Source organism: Chiroxiphia lanceolata, chromosome 5, assembly GCF_009829145.1.
Source record: "Chiroxiphia lanceolata isolate bChiLan1 chromosome 5, bChiLan1.pri, whole genome shotgun sequence".
Classification (NCBI taxonomy): domain Eukaryota; kingdom Metazoa; phylum Chordata; class Aves; order Passeriformes; family Pipridae; genus Chiroxiphia; species Chiroxiphia lanceolata.
The window spans coordinates 4,559,933-4,583,349 of NC_045641.1; the positions used below are offsets into that span (position 1 = coordinate 4,559,933).

The 23,417-nt window shown below is 48.0% G+C and overlaps 1 protein-coding gene across 3 annotated transcripts in view; it reads left to right on the forward strand.

Annotated features, from left to right (window-relative positions):
- GATA3 (GATA binding protein 3) overlaps positions 1–23,167 on the forward strand; it is a 29,482-nt gene extending 6,315 nt beyond the window's left edge. The window contains exons 1-6 of one of the 3 annotated variants that reach the window (XM_032689451.1): positions 2,460–2,713; positions 3,349–4,001; positions 6,536–7,072; positions 9,990–10,135; positions 15,668–15,793; positions 21,686–23,167. In XM_032689451.1, the coding sequence (XP_032545342.1) occupies positions 3,761–4,001; positions 6,536–7,072; positions 9,990–10,135; positions 15,668–15,793; positions 21,686–21,970 (1,335 nt within the window). In that variant the 5' untranslated portion in view covers positions 2,460–2,713; positions 3,349–3,760 and the 3' untranslated portion in view covers positions 21,971–23,167. Of the gene's footprint in view, positions 1–2,459; positions 2,714–3,348; positions 4,002–6,535; positions 7,073–9,989; positions 10,136–15,667; positions 15,794–21,685 lie in introns of those variants that run through there. The other 2 variants (XM_032689450.1, XM_032689452.1) reach the window with 2 other exon arrangements.
- The last annotated feature ends 250 nt before the right edge of the window (positions 23,168–23,417 follow it).

Here is a 23,417-nt window from a genome sequence, read left to right on the forward strand (position 1 = left end):
GCTTCTGTCTCCCCCTTCCCTCCCGTGCCCCCGACGGGATGCCGGGAGCGGTGCCCGCTCCCTCCAGGCGGCGGGGCTCGGTCCTGGCGGCGTCGGCGAGGCTGGGCAGGGCTGGGGAGCGTCGATCCCCATCCCCCGGACAGTTCTGGGAGGGGGAGCTGCCACCCCCATCTCGGCTCGTCCACCCTCCTCGGCGCTCCCAACCCGGCACGTTTCCCGGGTTCCCCCCTGTCCGGGCTACGCCGACCCCAACGTATGGCTGATTCTCGGTTTTCATACCTGCCCCGGAAGGTGACTTTTTAAAAAATAAAATAAATACATGTATGTGCATCCCCACGGCGCATCCTTCACGCGTGAAACCGCAGCGCTGCTGCCCTGTTCCCACGCCCAGAGCCGATGGGCTGCGCCGGGGGCTTAAAATCAGGCTTAAAAATGGGCACCCTCGAGGACCCGGGGCATCCATCCATCCATCCATCCATCCATCCATCCATCCATCCATCCATCCATCCCGCCGTCGGGAGGCTCAGCTCCGCCGGCCGTAGAGCGGAACCGGCTCCCCGGGCAGGCTGAGCCCAGCCCGGCCCCACTGAGCGGGGACGGCCCCGGCGGCACCGCCGGGACACGGGCACAGCCGCGGCGGAGCCCCGGGTTTAACGAGACCCTCCCGGTATAAAAACTCCTCAGCGGCACTTCCTCCCCAGCCGGGCTGCGCTCCTGCCAGTGCGGAGGGACAGAGGCACCCAGTGAGTGACTTGTTATAGTGCTTTTTAAAAAAATAATATTATCCTTTTTTTTTTTTTCCCCGTTTCTCCTTCATTTTTCCTTTCACTCCCCACCTTTTCCCTTCTTTTTCTTTTTCTTTTTTTTTATTTTCCTTTTTCTCTCTTTTCTTTTCTTCTTTTCTTTTCTTTTCTTTTCTTTTCTTTTCTTTTCTTTTCTTTTCTTTTCTTTTCTTTTCTTTTCTTTTCTTTTCTTTTCTTTTCTTTTCTTTTCTTTTCTTTTCTTTTCTTTTCTTTTCTTTTCTTTTCTTTTCTTTTCCTCTTACTCTCTTTTCTTTTCCTCTCTATTCCTCTCTTTTCCTTTCCTCTCTTTTCTTTTCCTCTCTTTTCTTTTCGTCTCTTTTCTTATTTCCTTCCTCTCTTTTCTGCTCCCTTTTCCTCTTTCTCTTTTCTTACTTTTTTCTTATTTTTTATTTTCCACCTTTCTTTCTTTCTTTTCTTTCTTTCTCTTTCTTTCTTTCTTTCTTTCTTTCTTTCTTTCTTTCTTTCTTTCTTTCTTTCTTTCTTTCTTTCTTTCTTTCTTTCTTTCTTTCTTTTTCTTTCCTTCTTTCTCTCTTTACTTCTTTCCTTCCTTCTTTTCTTCCTTCCTATTTTTTCCCTTCCTTCTTTCCATCTTTCATTTTTTTTCCCCCTCTTCCTACCTTTCCTTTCTCCTGGCGTCTTTTGTCTCTCTCTTTCCCCCCGCTCTCCCTCATTCTCCCTTTCCCCTCTCCCCCTCCCCTGTGTCCCCTGTGTCCCCTGTGTCCCTGTGTCCCGTTCCCACCCCATTCCCGGTGGGATGCCCTCTGGGCACCGCTAGGGGATGCCCTGGCTCAACGCAGCGCCCGGGCCGGCCCGGAGGGGCGCGGAGGGGCAGCCAATCAGCGCCTCCGGGGGCCGGGCGAGCAGCCAATCAGCGCCGCCCGCGGCCGGCGCCCCAGTTCCTGCCCGTCACCCATTGGCTGAGCCCGCGGGGGGGGCGTGGCCGGCCGGGGCTCCCGGGGGTCCCGTCGGTCCCGTCCCGGAGCCCCCCAAGGGATCGATGGATCCCCAAGGGATTGATGGATCCCCAAGGGATGGAGCCCCAAGGGACGGAGTCCCCCGGACCCAAGCGATGAGCCCCCCCGTCCCCTCCCGACCCCCGCACTGACCCCCCCATCTCTACCTGACCGCCCCCGACGTGCCCAGTGGAACGAGAAAGGGGGGAACAAACCCCCCAAAACCCGTGTTATTTCCGAACGCGCGACCGTTTCTCTGCGCTTGCGCCCTTAAAAATGACAATAATTCAGTCCTGCGTGAGGCCGCTCTAAAGAGGAGGAGAGGCGGGTTTATTTCGGGGGGCGGGGGGCGGCCCCCGAGGTCCCGCACCTGCCGGCGCATCCCCGCTCCTGGGGGGCTCCGATCCGCCTCGCATCCCCCCGGGAATCAGCGGGATAACCCAACGCGTCCCATCCACGCACCACCGCCCGGGGTGAACGCTCGCGGAGTTTCTGGGACAGCGGGAAAATTTAACTTCCCCCTTAAAAACAGAGAATTAAAAAAAAAGAAAAAAAAAAAAGGTGGAGGGGAATGAAAAGAAGTTGTCGCCGGGGGGTTCCCGTGGGGGCAGCGCGGGGGCGGCCGGAGCGCCCCGCCGGTCCCCTCCTCAGGCGGGGACAGGCTCCGCCTCCCCCGGGCTTATGACACTGGAACCTCCTTAAGTTGCGTCTCGCCACAGCTGTCTGTAAGCACTGAGCCGGCTGGCGCCATCCTGCTCCTTTCAGAAAGAATGCCTTCCCTGTAAAAAAAAAAAAAAAAAAAAAAAGAGAGAGAGAGAGAAAGGAAAAAAAAAAAGAGAGAGAGAGAGAGGAAAAAAAAATTGAGAAAAAAATTGGGCGAGCGAGAGAGCACAATCTGATCTGATCAAGCACTTTCAGCTTCATCCCTCCTGGGTCACATACTGCTTCTCCACCAAGGTTTGTGCGGAATTTCTTTAGCAACTTCTCGCTTTTTTCTTTTTTTCACCCCCCTCTCCCCACCCTCCTTTTCTCCTCTCTCTTTCCCTTCACTCCTACCCTCTTCTCCATCGCTTTACCCCCTCCTTGATTTACCCCCCCTCCCTCCCTTCTCTTTTCCCCCCGTTCCCCCCTTTCTCGGTTGCATAATAATTAATGAACAATCAAAGTGACTCGGGGCTGCGGAGCAGCGAATAGCACAAGTTCTCACCGGCTTAAGCCACTGGAGCTTCTCAGGTGTAAATGGAGCAAATAAACAAATAAACAAACAACGGCGACGACCAAAAACAAAAAAAGAAAGCCAAAACCCCCCCACCAAACCCAAAGAAGAGTAAGAGCTGGGCGGCAGGAGCGCGGTGGGAGCTGCTGGGCTCCGCTCCGAGCCGGGAGAGAGCGAAAGAGAAAGAGGCGCTGGGAGAGGTGGGTCCAGGGCAGAGCAGGCGCTTCCCAGGGATGGCTGCCGAGGGATGGGATGGGTTTTCTCCTGCCTAAAAAGTCAGGTGCTAAAGTTCAGAACTTCTCAAGCACGTTTCTCTCCCTGCCTCTCTCTCTCTCTCTCTCTCTCTGCTCCTTCCCTTTCCTCTCTCTCGTTACAGGTGATCAAAGAAGACAAACATCTGCAACAGAGCGGAAGATACGAGGGGACCTCACTTCGCAGAGAACTTTTTTCCCTGATTTTTTTTGTTTTCCTTTTTTTTGTCCTTTTTAAATTTAATTATTTTCCCGATTTTTTCTTCTTTCTTTTTTTTTTTTTTGTTTTTTTTTTTTTTTTTTTTTTTTTTGTTTTTAAATTTTTACTTTTGGAATCGATCGTTTATCACCATAACCCTCCCTTCCTCCGCTTTAAAACAAACCTAACCAGAAACATCCCCCAAACTCGCCGAGCACTTTTCCCCGCCCTGCATTAACTCCAGCAGCGTCTCCCCCTCCGATCTCGAGCCCTCCGCGCCTTGCTGAGGAGGAGGAGGAGGAGGAGGAAGAGCAGCGGCGGAGCAGCGAGCGCGGAAGATGGAGGTCTCCACGGACCAGCCGCGGTGGGTGAGCCACCACCACCCGGCCGTGCTCAATGGGCAGCACCCGGACTCGCATCACCCCACGCTTGGCCATACCTACATGGACCCCACGCAGTATCCTCTCGCCGAGGAAGTGGATGTACTTTTTAATATCGACGGACAAGGCAACCCCGTCCCTCCGTACTACGGCAACTCCGTGAGAGCCACCGTGCAGAGATACCCCACGGCCCACCACGGTGAGTGCCCGCGCCAAGACCCGGCTCCCCCGGGGCTGACCCGGTCCTGCCCCGCTCCCGGTGCCGGTCCCGGCGGCTCCGCGCTGCCCTGAGCCCCGCCGGCCCCGCTCCTGTTGGACAGACCCTCTCCTGCCGGCGGGGAAGCTACGTCACGGGTGGATTTTGGGGCTGGCTTATTGGAAATAAATAAAAATTCAGGCTTACTTCCTTTCTTTCACTTTCTTTATTTCTTTTTCGTCTTTTTTTTTTTATCCTTCTTTCTTTCTTTCTTTCTACTTACTTTTTTCTTCGTCCTCTCTTTCTCTCCCACCTCTCTTCCCTCGTTTTCCTCTCTCTCTCTTGCTGTCCTTCCTTCTAATTCTCTCCTTTTCATCTTTCTCTTGTTTTCTTCCTTTTGCCCTCTCTCTTTCGCTTCGGTTTCTCCCCCCTCTGTTTAATTAGGTTAACAGTTAGTGTTTTCATACTGTGTTTAGTTTTTGCACGATTAAGCTGCTCTGTGGAAGCAAAGCAAGCTGGAGAGCAGGGGTGTGAAAATGACCCCGCTGTCCTCACGCTTGGGCTATTTCATTCGCACTTGGTGAGCTTGTTAGGCTTGGGTCGAAAGTTTTACACACTCACCCCGGGCAGCCGGCTAAAAATAAGAAAGAAACTAAAAAAATATAGCCTGTAGTGTAATTAGTTATCAGACCTGGTGTGTTTTCCTGGGGGTTCTGCAGGAAGGTAATGATCCACGATGTGAAGTTTGTTCCTGGGTCACAGCTTTTAGAAAGGAGGTGAAATACCTGAGGCCGATGGGGCCCAGGTCAATGGAGGGATGAGTACTTTCGTACCACCTTTTATGAAGAATTGGAAAGATTCAGTCTTTATTGACTTGAGTTTACCTGTATGGTTAAAAAAAATAGGGAAAAGATAAAAATAAAAATGGAAGGAAAAGAACAGATGCTGGTTTCTGAAGCCGGACTGTGACCTCTGTCCTGGTGAAGTCCAAATCCCCGAGGTTTGCAGTGGAAATCACCCCAAAATCAAGGAGAAGAAAGTGCGATGAGCGAGTGGAGATGGAGCCGAGCGGGTTCAGGGGGCTGCTCCCAGCCCTCAGCAACTTGTTGAGTGCGAGCCTGCATTAGGCTCCGCTCAGTAACTGCATTGTTCTGCTATTAGTCCCTTTAAAACAATTATTTCTAAGGATCATCAGCCTTTGTCCTTTCTTTCTTTCCTTTCCTTTTCATTTCTTTTTTCCAATATATCAGCAGAAAGTGGAAATGCGGTCTCTCTGATCTAGCCTGAATATTATTTACTATGCTACTTCCTGGAGAAGATAATGAATCTTGACCCTTTCTATTCGTATAACCCACCTTCCCTTCCTTTCGAACAGCTACTTTCAGTATTGTTCACAAATGTCTGGTACGGTGAAAACCAGTCTGGAGCTTTTCTAGACACACACGAGCTTCCATGCAAACATACCTGTCCACAGTGCATCAGCTCTTTAACTATCCGTGCCTCTATACATCTGTGTTTGCATCTCTCCTGTATATTTAGCAGTCTCTATACACAGATCACGATACCTACAGAGGTTAAGGCTCTCTAGATGTCAGTGAGTTTCCAGGGCTTTATGAGCAGGCACAAACTTGCTCTCTTCCAGTTGAATAACTGTGTTTTCCAGCCTAGAGCAATTTGTTTAAGTTGCTGTAGATTTGGGTAGATTGGATTATTTAGATATATTTTTCTATTTGTTTTGCAAGGGTCGAGATGAATTTAAAATATTAAGTACAAGCCCTTAAGAATACCTATAACCAAAGGGTAACAAAATTGACTGTGTAAATCTGGTGGATTTTTTTTTACAAAGTCCAGGTCTGTATTTTAAAAGACAAGTGAAATGTCTCCTGTCACAAGAAGGGGATGGAGTGTTTCTTTTGAGGCGGTTGGTGCACTCTGCATGTGCCGTATTACCACGAAAAAGCCATCTAACATTTCTGTGCAGACTCATGGAAGAAGAAAAGACAAACTGAGCAGTTTGCAAAGTTTATCAGCCCTATTGGAAAGGTTATTAGCATGTCTGAGGGTATCCTCTGGTCTTCTTCGTTTGGCCAGAAAATTCCCAGGGTCTATAGCCCACGGCTGCGTTCGGAAAATCATTTTCCAGCTAAGAAAAAACATGATTTCTGCAGTCGGGGCTTGGCAATTTCACGCAGGATCTCTGCTTCAAAGTCTTCATGGGATTGCCTGGAAAAGGGAGACAGTCAAGCAGGACTCGCCAAACCCCGTGTCACAGGGCTGGCACCCCTGCTCGGAGGGTCCCGACCCGGAGACCTGTTCCTGAGCAGGACCGGGGCTGCCACCTCGGGCTCTTGTAGCTTTTAAATTTTAATTTTTAAAGAGGAGCGGGGTTTCGCATCAGATGTGATTTTGCTTGCTCCGCCCGCATGCTCCTTCCTTCGGGAAGGAAAAGGGGGGGAACGTCCCGGGACCCCCACGTGGGGCTTTGCCAGGGTGGCAGAGGGATGAGGCCGACATGTGTCTGTGTTTTCTCCGAGCAGGGAGCCAGGTGTGCCGCCCACCGCTGCTGCACGGCTCGCTGCCCTGGCTGGATGGGAGCAAGGCGCTGAGCAGCCACCACAGCGCTTCCCCCTGGAACCTCAGCCCCTTCTCCAAGACCTCCATCCATCACAGCTCACCGGGACCCCTTTCCGTCTACCCACCCGCCTCCTCTTCCACTTTATCCGCCGGCCACTCCAGCCCGCACCTTTTCACCTTCCCGCCGACCCCTCCTAAAGATGTGTCCCCGGATCCGTCCATCTCCACCCCTGGCTCCACTGGCTCCACCCGGCAGGACGAGAAGGAATGCATCAAATACCAGGTGTCCCTGGCCGACACCATGAAGCTGGAGTCCTCTCACTCTCGGAGCAGCATGGCCTCTTTAGGAGGAGCCACCTCCTCCGCTCATCACCCCATCACTACCTACCCACCGTATGTCCCAGAATATGGCTCTGGACTTTTTCCCCCCAGTAGCCTCTTAGGAGGATCGCCAACCGGGTTTGGGTGTAAATCGCGACCGAAAGCACGGTCAAGCACAGGTAGGGTTTTTGGCTTCTTCATCCCCGTTGCTCGGGAGAGGAAGCTGTGGAGGGAAAGCGGGGGGGCAAAGGGATGGGGCTGCGCCCCTCGCTCCTCTCCGCATGCAGAGAGTTGCGCACAAGCATCCGTGTGATGAGCAGCGGGGGCTGAAGCCCTCGTGGGGGAGACACACGCGGCACTTTACCTTCCCCACAGGTGGCTCTGCTGGGTTTATAACCAAATTCCCTCGTCCAACGCGGGTTGGGGGGGTAGAACCTGGCCCAGGAGCCCAAACCACCCACCCAGTGCCGCGGGGCTCCTACCCCGGGGGCGGCCCGGCCCCTCCAGCGCCCACGGTGCGCTCATCTGCGGCGCCCGGGGAGGAAGCGAAACCGAGGGAACCGCAGCATTAGCGATCTCTCTGTATTTTAATAATGGTGCTAAATCCCGGCCAACTTCCCCCGCCTGCCCTCCGCCTCGCTCTTCCCAGGGCCTCTTCCCATGCGGCGCCCGGGGATGCGGGGAGGGTTTTCCCCGGGGCGGTGCGGGGAGTTCACCCACGCAGCCCCCAGCTCCAGCCAGCTCCGTGCCTGGGGTTTTGGATCACCCCCGATGAAAGACCCTAAAAGTGTCTCCCTGTCCGCCTTTCTCGGGGGGAGCGCGCCCCGCGGGGTGGGGAGTGAGGGGCTGCGCGGCTCCGGCTCCCGGCGGCTGGACACTGGGCTTGCAGATCTGTGTGCACCGAGGGCTATGTGTGAGCCGAGGGCTGTGTGTCTGTGTGTGTGAAGAGGAAAGGGCGATTAGTCAAAACTCTTTTTTTTTTTTGTTTTAAATTTTTCTTTTTCTTCCCCCCCTCTCTATTTTTTTTTTCTTTTTCCGAGGAGGCTGCTGCAGGGTTGCCTGGCATGAATGAGATCAGTTTTCAGGGTTTTTCCAGGGTGACATTTACTCTGTCTGTCTGAGCAGGGACTGTCTCTATTTAGCTGATATGTTTGAGCTAATCCAATTATTTTCAGACTGCTGCACGCGACAGTTGCATTGTTTATCCAGCGCCAGGAACTTTAATAGAGTCCGGATGCGGTTAGAGTGACAAAAAAACCCAGACCTGTATGTTTTGTACATGAAAGCAGGAGAGAGAGAGAGATGGAGTGAAACAAAAGAGAGGGACAGAGACTCAAACAGCCCCGGAGCGGCTGCCCCGTTTAACCGGAGGGGAACAAAATGACCTGGGTATTAACAGGAGCGGCTCCCCGCCTGGCCCCAGTACGGACCGGGTGCTATGTCCGGGGTAGGGACCGGTTTATTCTCGCCCCGGGCGGTGCTGAGCATCCCCCGGCCGTCCCGGCGCCCGCCGAGCCGCAGCTCCCGCCGGGGCACCGGCTGCGCGGTATTTTCAAACCGTCTTGGTCCCCCCTCCACCCTCCCCTCTTGTTTTCCTTTTGCCACTTTCTGTTACTTTACCTTCTAGAAAGACATCTGCGGTTCGTGACAAACCAACCCCAGGAGCAACACCTATTTTTTTTCTTTCTTTTTTTTTTTTCTTTTTTTTTTTTTTTTTTCCCCTTTAAAAGTTGATTTTATCAAGCTGGAAGCTCGCAGACAAAGAGGGTTAGAGCCGGAGAAAAAGGAGGGAGAGGGTGTTTTTCCAGGATGGAAGAGGGAGAAATGGCTGCAAAAGTATTTTATTTTTTTGTTGTTGGGGGGGTGAGAGGAGAAGGGTTCGGTGCAAAGGCTCTGGAAAGACGGTTGCTGCTTGTGGTTAGGGCACGGATGCCTCTTGCTCGAAGGCAGCACAGGCTGGGGCAGTAGGGAGTTGGCTCTGTTGAGTTCACTCTGCTCTGCCCGGCTGAGGTCTGCTTCTGCTCTCAGGTCGGCCACAAATGGCATTAACTACAAGAAAACCTCCCCTAATAAACCAAAAACCCAACGAAAAAACCCCTCAATCCTCTGGAAGTAGCTGAGAGGCATGTCCTCAACCTCCCAGTTCCTTCCCTCAAACTGGGAACTGGTGGGCTGGGGGGGATTGTCCCCTGCAATAGTCAGGGAGAGGATAAAGTGGTGCCCAAAAGTAGGAGAAGAAGCAGGGAAAGACCTTAATGAGGACTCAGGCAGGCTTGGTGCTGTTTGCTATCCTAGACAGCAGGGATGTGGATGCTGTAGAGAAACCAGAAGGGTTTCTGCAAGTTTTGGGTGGTGGAAGCTTAATTGCAAATTAATCAATAGCAGATATTGGCAGAGTTTTTGTGCGCTGGCTGGGGCTAGGGAGATGTTTTGGTTATTGATCTGTGATTATTTTGGGGATCCTTGATGTGGGTTGACCTGAGGTCAGAGGTAGAGCCCCCCAGGCTCATGCACACCCCTGAAGCTCAAGGGGTGACACCAGGGTCCTCATACATGTCAGAAAGAGGGGCATGGACTTAAATTCTGTATCCAAACAAGGGTAGAGGGTTGGAGGCTTCTTGCAAAGCCTACCAAAGTTTGTCTAGTCCATATGGCAACATGGGGACTGGAAAGGTGAAGAAGTGCTTAATCTAAAGGTGAGGGGAAACTGTCAGTCACCCTCCCCTCACAAAAGGAGGGACCTATAGGAGGAGTGAGAACTTCTCCAGGGAGCCCCTTGAGCCACAACAGCATTTGGATTGTCATTGCCACCATCCCTCTTTCCTGCTGCTGGGACACAGGCCTGATGCTGCCTGCACAGTGGTGCTGGGGAAGGGAACAGGATCAGAACCCACCAGATTCCCCTGTGCCAGGGACATCATTCAGTCATGGCCTTGGACCTTTGCTTGGACATCCTTGAGCTTGGGGAAGACTGGCAGAGTCGGGCATGGCTGGGGCTCTTGGGAGGTTGTGAGTTGTTCTGGGGGGAGGAGGGCTTTCCCCAGCTCATTTCACTTTTGGTTTCCCTAAGTGAACTGTGTGCTCTCTTGTTTCCAGAAGGCAGGGAGTGTGTAAATTGTGGGGCTACCTCAACCCCCCTGTGGAGAAGAGACGGCACCGGGCACTATTTGTGTAACGCCTGCGGACTCTATCACAAAATGAACGGGCAGAACCGGCCCCTGATCAAACCCAAGAGAAGGCTGGTGAGTCTCCTTCTATTTTATTCTTTCTTTTTCTTCTTCTGCAACTTTTGCTTCCTATCTGCAGCTTGGGATGGACAGGGAATCTCAGTCAGCTCCCACTGGTCTCACTGCGTCAGAGGGCTGTGAGGAAGGGATACTGGGAGAGATGATCCCAACTGCTGTGGGCCTCAGTTGTCTGGTCCCCTTGCAAACTGCAAAACAGGTTAAAAAATCAAGATCCAGGACTTCTTGTAAACCAGAACTGAGTTTTCTCTCGGGTCACAATGGGGCAGATGCCTCCACACAGTGCTTCTGGATGATGACCCATGGATGGTGGCTCTTACCAGGGCCTAAGGGCAGAATTATACTTTCCTAGTGACCAAAGAGATTATCAGGAGAACAGGATTTCTACTGGGCTCTCCAGACTGCTGCCTCCACCTTCTTACGTGTGTCTCCATCCCCCTTGGTTGGGAATGTCATGGAGAAGGGACCCAAACTGGATCCCAGGTGCCAGTGGGGCGTGAGACAGACCTTGGTCCTGCAGAGATCTTGAACCATCAGGTCCTGGTGCTGCTGGTACCCGGTGTGGTCATTTGTGCCTGTGCCATCTGGATCTCAAATTGTGTCATTCCCCTTCAAGCTGGTGTGAGTGAGGACACAAGGCAGGGGATGGGGGTGTGTGCAAAGCCTAGTGTGTGTCCAGGTCACAGAAGCTAAAGGAAGATGAAATGTGAGGGTAAACATTTGAAATAATAGTTACAAGCCTGGCAACTGTTCTACGTACAGGCAACACACTTCGGCATCCTCAGTGATCTATTCATGCAATTCCCTGGAAGCCACAAAAAGGTCTGGAAGCTGTGGGCATGGCTAATAAATATGCTGAAGTATATTTGGCAAATAATTAGACAGATCACAAGGGGAAAAAAGTATATCAAGAGGGGGAAAAAATTATGGTCACTGCTTGGGAAGTTACTGAATGCTTCGAATCGAGGTACGTTTGGTTTCGTTAGGATTAAAGGTGTGGAAGGGCTCCTGGGAGCTGCTCAAAATGTGGAGGAAAAGTGGCTCTCACCTCTCCATGGAATTTCTGAGCTGATGGATGGGTCTGGCCAGTTGTGTGAGGCTTGTGCCTGGCATGGGCAGACCCTGCAGGCAGGAGAGGGCTGGTTCATTGGCTTTGCATTCCCCGTGAAGGTGCCCACGGCCTCTGTCCAACAGCTCTTGGATGTGGATCAGCTTCCTCACCTGGGAGATGCCCATAAAATTGGATTTGCTTTATTCCCTCTGGCACTGGGATGCATTTGCAGGGTACATTCCCAGGAGGGGTTACGCTGTGGAGAGCAGCAGTGACAGCTCTGTCTGGTCGTGTGAGTTTTGGGGAAGTTGTGGGTTTGTTGCTCTATCCCCCAAACTTCCTGCGTACAAAACCTCTCCATTGGCTTTTCCCATATAGGAAAATATCTGTCTCCCTCATCTTTCATAGCCTTGTTAGAAAAAAGGAAAAGCTTTCTAGGGAGGGAAGTACAGGCTGGAATTTTGATTTTTTTTTTTTTTTTTTTGGGCAGCTCTCTTGTTCTCTTCTCCTCCTCCTCCCCCCCGGCCCTTCTGTCTTATACACACAGCCCTCGTTTTCTTTATTTTTTTTTTTCCTCGTTCTCTCTTTATGTGTAAAGTTAACTTCCTAGGAAAAAGCTGCCGGATATCTGAGCCCTGGAGATAACTCCTAAACAACAGCTCCGTTTCCCCAGCCCAAACACACAGGAGCTTGAGTGTATCCAAACAAGCGGAGGGGGAGGCAGAATAGGAAAGCGGCTGGAAAAGGGGGGGAGAGCTTTCAAAAAGTGTCTGATGGAACCACGAAAGAATGTCCCGAGTCACCCCGAGCCCGGCACATGTAAAATGAACTATATAAATAAATACATAGTAAAAGGTCATTCTTGGGGGAGAAAAAAGAGAGAGAAAGAAAAGAAGTAAAGAGAGACCTTGTCTTGCATAATCGCTCCAATCTTTCGGCATTTTAGTTAAAGTTTAAGTTACAAAAAGTTCCCGTTCTTTGAATGCGACCTTTCCCAAATGTGAAATTTGATTTTTCTACATTTTTTTTTTTTCCCCACTTAGCACTGTCTGGGGAAAAAAGAAAGAAAAACATCCCTAATGCTGTTTGCATCTGTATTTATCTCTCTTGCTAACCTCTGATAAAAAAAACAATCAGAAGGCACCAAAGCTGGGCCCATGTTTGCGTTTTGTGCGCCTGGATGTGCATGTGGCTGTGGCTTCATTGGATCTCTCCTGCCTTGTGACAGTAGGTGGAAGGCAGTGTGTGGATGGAGGCTCAGGGTGGGCATCCAGCTCCTTCTCTCTGCCTCAAGTTTCCTGCATGACCTTGGATGGTTTTGTAGGCTCTGGTCACAGCTGATGATTAGCTGAAACTAATGATTGGATTCAATGGCTGGGAGAGAGGAGGCAAAGAAATTCTGAGGTGCTGAGAACGCAGCCCAAGCCTTGTCAAATTCAGTGAGTGTTTCTGTAAGGGTGTCTTTTAGGTGAGATGGATGGAGCCTTGCTGGGTGAGGAGGCTCAGACAGCTCTGCTTCATCTTGGGGGAAGGTGGAAGGTGTGGAGATGTCGGTGGGGGGATCAAGAACAGGCAGATGGTACCATCACTCTGTTTAAAAGGTCTACAGCCCTACTGGAGACCATTCCTGTCCCTCTCACAGCCAGTGACAGCCTTGTCACTGCTGAGAAAACCTTCTTTTAGTTTTTCTCCCTTTCCCTTCCCACGTGGATGCAGAGCTCTCCGTTTCCATGTCCAGTCACGCTGGTTTTGGAAGGATTACAGCCAATTTCTCAGTAAGCCCATGCACACGGAATCATATTTTAGGAAACTGATGCTTGTGACTTTGTGGATAAATCCAGACACTGAAAATGCCCCTTAATTTATCGTCCTTATCAGCATTTGGTCCCTACTGCACCCTCCTCAATTCCACCTTCTCATCACTACCAGTACTTCTGAAGTTGTGGACTCACAGGCAGCTGGGCCATGGGATCTGGTCCTGCAGATGATATGGGGCAGCTAATTAGTCATCCCATTACTGACATGGCCAGGCCCCTGGTCGGTGATTAGCTCAGTGGATGCCATTCCTGGGAGCTTTACAATAGTGTTATTATTCATTGTTTCCTGGCCACTGCCGGTGTCTCTGGTAGAAGTTGGTACAGCATAAAAGGTACAGTCTGGAACTGAAAGAGCTTAAAATATTCAGCTAATGATGCTGAATTTTCATAGGGGAAATACAGGAGTTGGAAGAGGTTTTAGAGAAGACAGTGAATGTTGTGATTTATTTGCTTATTTAATGTCAGAGTTTGTTTGAAGGCAGCAAAGTGGTGACCAGGCGTGTCTTTTGAACGCGCTTGCAGTAAGAGAAATTACAGTGAGCACCATGCAGAAACCCCAAATATCTTCAAAGGGGATGTTTCCCCTGTGTGGGCTGAGTCAAATATCACTGGTTTTTAGAAATTTCCTTAGGCTTGATTTTTGGGTCTGATAAGGGCAGTGTTGCCACCGAAAGGCTCAATCCAAGCCTCAGAGCCACTCATGCCCCTTGGAGCCACACGTGCTTCCTGGCGGGAGTTGGGTGGCAGAGACCTGTAGACCCATCCCCCAGCTCTCAATGAGAACCCAGCTCTGTAAGGTGTTGTCTCTGAGCTGCTTTTAAAGGACATTCATTATCCTGCTGATTTTAGTGGGAACCAGATCTGGGTCTATGGCATGGCTGGGAGGAAGGCAGGACTGAGGCGTGTGCGCACACATCAGTTTGGGGCTCTGCTGTTCTCATGGTGGGATGCTTTATCTTCTGGCACTGGGATTTTTGCAGCCAGAGACCCACTTGCTGTTCCCAGCTCCTGCTGGTCATCAGCATGGAGAAGTGAGTTAAAGGCCTCCTCAGGCTTGGGATCGGCTTGGCTCAGAATGGTTTATGGTCAGGTAAAATGGAACTGTCCCCAAAGGCAGCCCGGGAGAGCCACTTACTGCCAGACCAGGCCCTCTGTGATGCTTCCTAATGCTTGTGGGCATTCTCTTATTTATTTTTTAGACAGTCCTTTTTGTCTAATTAAAAGAAAAAAAAAATCCTCCTCTATCTAAAGCAAAACCAACCCGTTCTCTCTCCACCTACGCCGCATTCAATTATGATTAAAATTGCAACATGACCTAACAAGAGTTGGTATTAACGCTAACGCTGTGCCAGTGTCCATGTTTGCATTTTGGGTTTGTTGTACGGTATCCAAAGATGTGGTATTTTCTTTCTTTCTTTTTTTTTTTTGTTTTTTAAATGTTGGATGCACCACAGTGTGCGGCTGTGTGGGGTGAGGGGTAAATTTGAAACAGTAAGAGCACAAAAGAGAGCATTAAAGGCTCAGTTCTGCAAGGTGCCAAGCATTGCTATGATCTGGCAAATCGCTTAAGCACATGTTTTAACTTTAAGCACATGAGCAGTCCCATTGAAAGCAACGCATGGGGATGAAATCAGAGCTCTGGGAATGTGTCATATTGATGAAGAAGAGATAGGATGGGATATAAAGGCCTTTCTTTTTTTTTTTTAGGAGCTGTAGGCACTTGCACACACGCAAAAATTCATGCGCGCTCACGGGGCAGTCCGAAAACTCCTGTTCCTCCTTCAGTGGCAGAGGGGCAATTTGTTTTCTAAAGTTACAATTTTTAAATGATAACAAAAATTCATGCATGTGAAAGGAGAGCGACTTTACTAAGTTTGACTTTGCTAAATCATTATCACAGCTAAAAGAAAAAGCTTCTCTATACACTTTGGCGTGTAGACTTTTTTTTTTTTTTTCTCATTCCTACCCCTTTTTGAAATGGTAAATTCTGCTCTCGGGCTCTTTACCAGTTCTTAAATAAACATGAAGGTTTGGGCTGCAAAAAGGGTGTAATTAAAAAAGTTGGGATTCTTGCTCTTTGCCACAGTGTTATTTCCGATCTGGATCCTGTATCCTTTGAAGCTGAGCTGAATTTGCAGGACCGGGCTGTGCCTGCGGTCGGTCCCGGCGAGCAGCTGCCCACCCGGGTCTCACCCGGCGCTCGCCGGAGCCGCCGTGACTCACGCCCGCTGACTGTTCAGGCCCTGACTGCAGAATTAGACCCCTCGGGGGCTCTGGGAGAGTTAAGATGGAAAGGCACGTTGGCATTTAAATAACATTTTCCCCTCTGGAATGGGCTGTGCCAGCGCTGCTAATTTTGATGAGTTCTATCAGAGGTTTTAGCACTCACTTTTAGGATGCCCTTTGGCACCTGATTCAGTTCACATATAATTTGGGATTAAAGTACCTCGGGGATTTTTTTCACAATTATTATTTGTTCTCACAAGTCAGTTTCTGTAGGCCTCTGCCGATGTGTGTCAGTCTTGCAGGGTTGATGTTTTCTTTCTCAGAAATTTTGCTGATTGCATTTATTTTAATTTTTTTTTTTTTTTTTTTTTTTAACACGGGTGTTTTTCTCTTTCTCTCCTTCTCTTCCCCTGTCTCTCTCCCTCCTTCCCACAGTCTGCAGCCAGGAGGGCGGGCACGTCCTGTGCAAACTGTCAGACCACCACTACCACCCTGTGGAGGAGAAATGCCAACGGCGATCCCGTCTGTAACGCCTGTGGGCTCTACTACAAGCTGCACAATGTAAGTGTGACTGTAACACTCAATTACAGGGCCTCAGCTCCAGTGCTCGATGGTCCAAACTCTTCCTTGACTTAAGGATTTCCAGTCTTGGGTGGAAGAGACCCCTGTTATCCCTTTGAGGACCTTGGGGGTTGGAGGGATGAGTTGTCAGCCTTTCAAACACAGCCTGTCCAACTTGGGAAGGTATAAAACAGGGCTATCCATGGGTAATGTTAGAGCTTTCCCATGCCTGAGCCAAGAAAGGAGGGGTGGATCAACACAGAGAGACATTATCTGCTGCTGATTGGGCTCAGAGGGTTGGAAAAGACAACACACCGTCCTGCAAGCTGATACCCCTACTATGTGTAGCTTGGTTCCTCCAGCAAATACAAACTCTGGAGAAAAAAGCAAAATGTGCCAGCATTTAGATCATTCTTGGGTTTGTGGCTGCCTTTGTCCAGTCCCCAAAGATGATTTATTTCTGTCTTGTGTTTACCCTCTTTGACGCAAGCGATTCCTAAACCAAAAAAGGACTTGATTTAGTTAGTGGGTTGCGGAGTCTGCTCAACCTGTGATGTGAATTTTAAAGCATCTGTCATGGAAGGGAAGGAGAAATGAAATGAAATGGCTGGCAGATTTAATCTAATATCTCCATGCAAAGCCAGCTTGCAGGAACCAGGGATATGTGCCCCAGGGAAAGAGCTAAAGGGACCTGAAAAGTTTTCTACTGAATAATAGTACTAATAAAGGACACTTAAGGCTACTCCTGTTACTCTCATTCCACATGTGGCATTAGAATAATTATTGTGTCAGAAGAAGGAAAAGGCTTGCAATTTCTCTGCTTTGATAAAGTTTTATTTTATTTTTTTTTTCCCAAGTGGTTGATTGCTTTATGTTTGGTTTAGAAATATGGGGTTGTGTTTTGCCCTTATGTCTACCCATGCAAACACATCAGACATACCGTGTTTCATGGGGCACCCAACCCATGTGGTGCCTCAGTCTCTTCCATTTGTTATTTCAAGCTCTTTGGTTTCTTAGGATGAGTAAACAAGTTTGGATTAAGTAGAAAAAAACGCCAGCAAACAACCAGGCTAATTTTTCACCTGTTTCATGGGAGGCATCACTCTTGGAAAAAAGGAAAATGTGTTTACCCTTTGGCGGGCAGGTGTCTCAGCACGTTTTGAGTCCCATGTAGCAAGCAAAGCTTGTCATCAAACTCTCAGTGTGATCACTGCAAACAAACAGGCTGGACCCAGAGCGAAAACTCTCAGAATATCACAAGAAAATATTCTGTTTGCTATTTCCTTGGCAAGAAGGGAGCAAGGTCAGCCAGCTTCACTGGGGGAGTCTGTGCTTGTGCTCTGTTTTCACTTTGGTCTTGTAGTCACCAGTGGTAGGACTTAAATTGTGTAGTTTGGGAAATTTATTGGGAGACCTTTACCTGAGCTACATCTCCTGTATCCAGCAAAGCCTTTTGTAGAAAATAGGCTCTTCCCAAATGACACTGGTTGATGCCTGTGTTTGAATGAGATGACTTGGGCCCTTGAAGATGATGTAGTTTCTCCCCAAAAAGAGGGCAGGATGATGAATGTCTACCTTCACTGTAGACATCTGACTGGAGGAATCCTTCCTAAGGTGTCTGGAATGGTGTCTGAGTGCTGGGGCTCTCCAGTAATGTGCCTACAAGAGCACATCCTTTTTCTTTTTCGCACTGACATTGCAAACCTGGTTGGCCTGAGTTGACCCCTAGATCCACTGTTTAGGGAAACGCAGATCCAGCTGTGAAATCTGTGACATGGGGCAGGCCTTGAGCACGTTGGAACCATTTTAATGTTCATTAAAAACTACAACAGCTGCTTAAAAGCTCAGCAGAGCTACTTACCAAAGTCAAGTAGTATCTTGCCTTATGAGCAAGTCCATTAATGGGACCTGCTTAAATGAAACCCCCAGAGGACTTAGATCCTGTGTGCAGTAGTATAAGTAGGCAAGGGTACTAAAATCTATATATGAGTGGGTAGATCCTTTTTAAAAAAAAGAAATTCTTAAAATATTTAATTATGACTGCAGTGAGAAGTGTGAGCCTGCTCCCCATGTGCATCTTTTCTCTGTGGGTTTTACATCAGGAGAGGTATCAGGAATAGAGAGGCTGATTGTAGCATGTCCCTCCCAAGCACCTGAGCGTCGGCATAGATGTTGTGCCAATGCCAGTGGAATGTCTGGGTGCTCAGAAGATGCCTTAAACCTGTTTCAGGCTAGGCTGTAGCAAATTCCTGGCTGTTTTTTTATCCATCCCCTTCCCCATTTTTTCTTTTCTTTCTGTTTAATGAAATTTTCTTGGACCTTAACATCATTAGGATATTTTCATGGACTGATCCGCAGTTGAAACTTACCCAGATTTTATGTCCACACTGGGAATGACTGCAGTGAAAAGGCTATTTTTTCCCATGGTGTTCAATTTTTTCACGGAGTTATATCAGTTTGTTTTACTGTTGATTCCCACAGCTTAAGCAAACCCATTTGTCAGTAGGATATAAGCAATAATCATAATAGTCTTGGGGTGCATTTAGTGGAGCTGTTGGCATTCCTCCCACTGACTTCAACAAGAGCCGGCTCCATTAACACCAGTATTAACAATGACTAATATTTCACATTGATACGGTGCCTTTCATCCTGTGGCATCCCAGAGTGCTTTCTAAGATACAGCCAGCCTGGAAGATTAACCCAACATTGTAATGACTATGTCTGAAGGATAAATCCGCTTCAGTGACAGGACCTTATTGAGGTCAATGGCAAAATCCCATTGTCTTCAGTCAGAGCAAGATCAGACCTATAATGGTTAAGACTATCCCCTGCATTTGATCTGTTGAATATGAGGTTCTCATCCTTGTTATTTTAGTCCTTAGAAGCAGGATGAGCTTTTGTGTACTTCAGGGATGGGTGGGAGTGTGTACCTGGCTGGAGGTGCACAGCAAACTGGCCTGTGCCCATAGAAGTGAGTGATTTGCCACTGTTTTTGGCAAAATTCAATAGAAAAGGCTCCTTTCACAATACCCTAAAGCAGAACTGTGTGTCCCAAGAGCAGAGCAGTCAGTATTTTGCATATGATAAAACAAAGAGCATAATTCCTGCCCATAATTAATTGGCTCCATCTGAAATTAATGAATTTCATATACATGCGTTGGGCTGGTTTAATTTTAATTTAGCATGTGTTTGTCATTTTTATCAGAATGAATTTTCACAGACAAGGTCTTCCCTCTGGGTCTTTAATTTCTCTACCCCAGAAACAGAGATGGGTTCATGCCTTTGATGTTTTGGGGACCACTTTAACCCTGCTTGTGAATGGTCTTTGAAGTCACTGGAAAAATTTTCCAGCTTGCTGCCTCAGCTGTGCCAGTCTCACTCTTTCTTGCATTTATCAGAGTTCTCATCTATTTGCATTTGGATTGGTTACCTGCTAGGAGTGTGAGACTATGCACACTGGGATGATGTGTCCAGCCAACAGCTTGGATGGCAGCTCTGACCCCAGCAATGGGGCTGACCATGGCTTTGCCACCACCCCGAACAAAACCGATATTCCCATCCTTGAGTTTCACATCAAATCGTGGCCTGGGCCAACCTGTTCTAAGAGACTGAGTGAAACATGAGAGCTGTTGCTCTGGGGAGGTGTTCACTGTCCTGTGGGACATGACACCAAGCAACACAGGGTCAGGACCATGTGCTTGCTCCAAGCAAGCACAGCCCTAGTCCAGCACCAGGCTTATGTCACTTTGCCACCACCAGCTCCTGAGCTTGCACCTTTGCTGCTTCACCTGCAAATTAGTTCTGGCTGCTCCTGGGGTCTTTGTGTCATGATACAAATCCTCATTAGAAGCTGGGGAGGCTGGGGTTGTGTGGGCCTCCTCAAATCTGAGATGGAATTCATCAGGGATTCAGACTTCCCGGTCCCTTCCAGCATTGCTGCCTGGTGGGGCTCCCTTAGTACTTCCTCCTGGTTTTGAACCTGGGCAACACATCCCTACTGACTGACTGAAAACAGGCCAGGCAAAGCTTTCCCATCCCAGTCACTGATCTGGAGCAAAGGTCCTTACTTTTGTGTGGATTCCCATTCCCTCAGTGAGGACGGGAACCCAGGCAGAGAGGTGGTGTTGCATTTGGAGCCCATCACATTTGAAGTTTTGCTTCTTGCTGGCCCAGGGTTCTTGTTGGGCTGCACATGGGCAGATCCTTCCTAACTTTAGCTGCTGGCAAGCAGGGCTGCTCCTTCCCAATCCCTTCATCCTGAGGTAGAGGAATCAAGTAAAAAATCACTCATTTTTAGGTGAGGTGAAGGTTCCTATCACTGCCGGTGCAGAGAGCTTGGGGTCACAAATTCAGACTGGCATGATGAACTTTGGGAATGCCTAAACTGGAGATGAACCTGGGCCTTCCTCTTCCTGTGCCTCCATCTCTGCATGTAACAGGGAGCTGTATCCCAGCTTCCCTGGGGAGAGAAATCCAAGAATGATTCACATTCTGTGGGGAAAGGGACCAGGAATGAGGAGCAACACGTGAAACTTTGCTGTGTTCTGGGAGAAGGGAATGCTTTGCTCCTTGTGCTGATTTAAGGTCTTATGGGTGAAGAGCTGCTCAGGACCCTTGCAGGTGCATTTTTCCATTGTCCTTTGCTGGGTCTGAGACAGTAGATCCTGGTGGACAGGGGGTTCATCTTTTCTCCCTTTTCTCCCTCTTGCAGAATGCCCCTCGTGCCATCACGTACTCACATTTATTAAGAAAGGTGGTTCAGCCTCAGGGTGATTTGCTGGGCTCCTCTGCCTTCTGCTATAGGTGAAATTCTGCAGGGGAGCCAATGTAATACCCTCATGGACCCCCAAGTCCATATTTTTAAGGTTGTTTATGGATATTGGATGCATAAATCCCTTCCCAAGTGTGGTTTGTGGGGGTTTCACGACACATGTGCTAGTGCATATTGTGATACTGTCTCTCTACACAGCACAGTCACAGAATCGTGGAATAGCCTGAGCTGGAAGGGACCCATTAGGATCATCAAAGTCCAAATCCTATCTCTGCACAGAACAACCTCGAGTAATAAGTGTTTCTTGCAGGAGGTCCAACAGATTTTTACTACCACTTCCCAACCCTGAGGGATTAAAATTGCTGCTGTGTAGATCCATGCAGGAGAATTTAATGTTTAATTTTACTACAGATATGTTTGTATGCAAGTAGAAAATGCTCTGCTGGGCAGCACAGATACCTGTTTCAGCCCCCCTAAAAAACCCTGGAAGGCTTTAGAAGTAAAATTAGATTGGCTAAAGTAAACCAGAAAGGATGATTAGAGAAAAATCTTTGGAAAGCAGAAAAATAAGACAAAGACCTGACACTTTTGTGAAGAGCTACCCAGCTTCCTAATGCCACTGTGAAAGTTTGAGACCCCTCGCAGCACTGAAATCCCAGCAACTCTTGCTGATAATGGTTTTAGATCAGACAGGAAGCCTCGGGGTGAGATGGTGTCTGTGGGGAATATTTCTAGGTGATAATGATTGGTTTTGTTCCTAAACACGGTGCAATTACCTAATGTGCAGATAGTTGAAATTTTTCAGCTGCTGTGAGTTATTCGGGTATGTTTTGCTCCCATGTGGCCAGCAATTTTCTGTTGTCTTGTCTTCAGAAATATCCGAACTTGGGATGTCCTGGTGGGATCTGAATTTTGGGATGGATGGGGAGTGTTTGTGTAGCCATGGCACAGGGGAAGAGGTTGTGTAATGATGGCAAGTGGGGTGTACAGGGCGGGAGGGGGGCTGCCGACCAGCTGGTGGTGGGCACACCCCCAGGACACGGGGCACGGGATACATGGATCCTATGGTGATCTGGGGAGAAGGGATGGAAGCACAAAAAAAATAATTGATTTTTGTTTAGATTAACAGACCCCTGACTATGAAGAAGGAAGGAATTCAGACCAGAAACCGAAAAATGTCTAGCAAATCCAAAAAGTGCAAAAAGGTCCATGACAACCTCGAAGACTTTCCCAAGAGCAGCTCCTTTAACCCCGCCGCCCTCTCCAGACACATGTCCTCCATCAGCCACATTTCACCTTTCAGTCACTCCAGCCACATGCTGACTACACCGACACCGATGCATCCTCCATCCAGCCTCTCCTTTGGACCTCACCATCCTTCCAGTATGGTCACTGCCATGGGTTAGCAAGAGACTCCCCTGCTGAATGCTTACAGTCTCAAAATGAGATTTACTTTATATACTTGCATTTTTGCAGGCGTGTGGTTATGGGTCTGACGTCCCGAATCAAATGGGAGGGGGAAAAAAAAAAAGGATTGAAAAAAAATAAAATAAAAAAAAAGTTATTTGAAGGCATAAGAGAGAGAAAAAAATTAAAAACACAGAAAAAAACTACAAAAAGCACAAAAAACTAAAAAAAATAAAAAAAGATAAAAAGAAAAAAAAAAAAAGTTTTAAAAAAGTGATGTTTGCCACTTTTTAAAGGAACTCACTATGGCGTCTATGTATTCTTACCCACTGAATCTGGATACCATTTGTGAATAAGCCATTCAGAACTTGCATTCCCTATTGGACAGGATCTCTAGTGCTGTGAAAAAAATAAAATAAAATAAAATAAAAAACGCTGAACATTGCATATAACTTATATTGTAAGAAATACTGTACATTTGAGGAAGACTTTATTGCATCTGAGGAGCTGTAAAGAAAAAAAAAAAAGGCATGAAGGACTCCGAGAGAATTTTTTTTTTAAAGGAAAAGAAAAAAAAAAAAGAAGATGGGAGGACAATTTAAAAACCAGAAAAACAAACAATGCAGACCAAGAGGAAACGCGGTCTTACGAACAAATGGACCAACTGCCAGTCATGTCTTCTCCTTTTATTTTATTTTTATTTTTATTTTTTTTTTTTGTTGGTTTTCTTTTCGGTTTCTTTGTTTCCGGGGAGGGGGAGGGGGCTGGCTAGAACGGTTTTGATGATGCATTAACTAACTAACTAACTAACTAAATAACTAAATAAATAAAAGCTGTAGGGAGATCATTCATTTTTGGGCCACGGGCCTTTTACATAGGAAGTACCAATGGTGTCAGGCAATCAGTGTTAACATGCGGACATTGCCAACAAGGGGGTTTCAGATAGCCATTCTCCAGGTCTATACGCATTGTGAACAAGTTCCTGTAATTGTTGTTTGTATGTATAATTCAACGCACCAAAATAAGAAAGATGTAGATTTATTTCATCCTATTATACAGACTGAATGGTTGTACAAATTTATTTACTGCTAGTGATAAGACCTGCTTTTTTTTTTTTTTTTGTTTTCGTTTTGTTTTCATATTTTTTCCTCCTTTTTTTTTTTTTTTGGAGAATAAACTAGATTAAATTCTGTTGACTTAACAGTGTTTTGTGCTTGGGAGCGGGAAAAGGAATATTTTTCTTTCTTTACTGATTTTTCTTAACATTTGTTTGGATGGTATTTATTGCATAGTTGCCACGGGTATGGGAATGTGTGTCTCTGCGCTCATGCTGACGGCCAAAGCAATGTTTGCAGTGGCTTGATGAAAAAAAAAGATAAACCACAGAACAAAGAAAAAAACCCCTCAAAAATAAATGGACTGCATGTTAGTGTAACCCCACTGTCC